Source organism: Acyrthosiphon pisum, chromosome A2 (genome assembly GCF_005508785.2).
Source record: "Acyrthosiphon pisum isolate AL4f chromosome A2, pea_aphid_22Mar2018_4r6ur, whole genome shotgun sequence".
Lineage (NCBI taxonomy): Eukaryota > Metazoa > Arthropoda > Insecta > Hemiptera > Aphididae > Acyrthosiphon > Acyrthosiphon pisum.
Genome location: NC_042495.1, coordinates 110,746,967 through 110,748,413, shown reverse-complemented (window position 1 = coordinate 110,748,413; position 1,447 = coordinate 110,746,967). Strand labels below are relative to the sequence as shown.

General features: G+C 27.9%; 1 protein-coding gene across 1 annotated transcript in view; it reads left to right on the top strand.

The window, feature by feature from the left end:
• LOC103312026 overlaps nucleotides 1–547 on the top strand; it is a 2,496-nt gene extending 1,949 nt beyond the window's left edge. Inside the window, exons 2-3 of the mRNA XM_029490051.1 lie at nucleotides 48–244; nucleotides 352–547. Of these exons, the coding sequence (XP_029345911.1) occupies nucleotides 48–244; nucleotides 352–508 (354 nt within the window). The 3' untranslated portion in view covers nucleotides 509–547. The remainder of the gene's footprint in view (nucleotides 1–47; nucleotides 245–351) is intronic.
• The last annotated feature ends 900 nt before the right edge of the window (nucleotides 548–1,447 follow it).

The window sequence follows — 1,447 nt, the reverse complement described above, 5'->3', positions numbered from 1 at the left end:
AATTTTTTTTTATAATGATAGTATAAATAATTCAACTTTTTTTATAGAATGCATCATACAGAGATAATGTCAGCGAACGTTTAAGATCAGAAGAATTTGATGTTGAGATATTTAATTCGCTAACATTTAGACAAGGGGATGGTGTTGTAACAATAAAAACGCCTTTTGAAGAAAAATCCAAGGAGTATTGGGTGTTAAGCCACTATAAGGTTGCCAACATTGAGAATGTGCCAGTAAAGGACAGGTAAATACATTGGACTAAATTTAAAAAAACCTATTACTGAATTTGTTTTTTTTTTACTGATTTTATTTACTTCTTTTGTTTTTAAATAAAATAACTTGTTGTTATAGATGGAAGTTCAGCGAAGCTACTGTTAGATTGTACACAAGCGATGAATCAAAAGATCAAACACTTCATACTGGACTCAATGAGACGATGCAAACTATATTTGATAAATTACTAACTGATCCGAAGCGTCAAACTATTAAGAGCAAGACGAGTGTTTGATTATTATATGAAAAAAATAAATTTCATTTAATAAACAAAATATTATTATACATGCTTTTTTTTTAATTATTCAAAACTCAAAGGTCTTGGAATACATAAACCTATAAACTATGGTTGGGGGGAAAAAAAAAAATTTCTAATTGGAACATTGTAATCAGGGGCGGAGTGGCCCATCTGGAAATCTGGAAATTTCCAGATGGGCCGGTACTCAAAGATACCAGATGGGCTGGACCTGCTACAACAATTGAAAAAAAAATATTCAAACATTAAATAATAATATTTGTATAATCAGTGCTCAATTGTTCAAAATTTAAAATAATATTGAATGACCCTTATTAGTTATTACAAATAAATCTTATTATACATAATCTGAGAGTGGTACGTTATGTTAATGTATCAATTTAATATTATAAATTATTATGATATTAAAAGAGTAATACCAACATCAGAACATTTGATATTATAAAATATTAAATGTTGATAATAATTATTGTCAAGTATGGTATTTCCACTTCCTCGTACACACGACTACACGAACTGTTCTTATCTATCGCATCGGTTTTAAATTCTAATTATAGAATTGAATGGTATATTTGTAAGTCGTTGCTGTGTACATTATAACATTATCAGTTGTTACTTTATGCAATAATATAAACGATTTAGTAAAAACAGAATTATCACAATATTCTTATATCATTAAAACCGCTGTTTTCGCCCATTTTTTCATTGTTAGTTGTTTTTGTTTTTTCTCTACAAACAATTATTTACCTTTTTACAATTTAATTTTCTTACCAATTCATCATGAATAATTCACTCACGTTGAAAAAAAGAAAAGGAGGAGCAGAAAAAGAACGAGATAAAAAAAAAAATTACTTCTCAAGTCTTCTCAAAATTGCACAAAGATTATCTCGTTATTTCGTACCAGTAAGTAGGTTAATA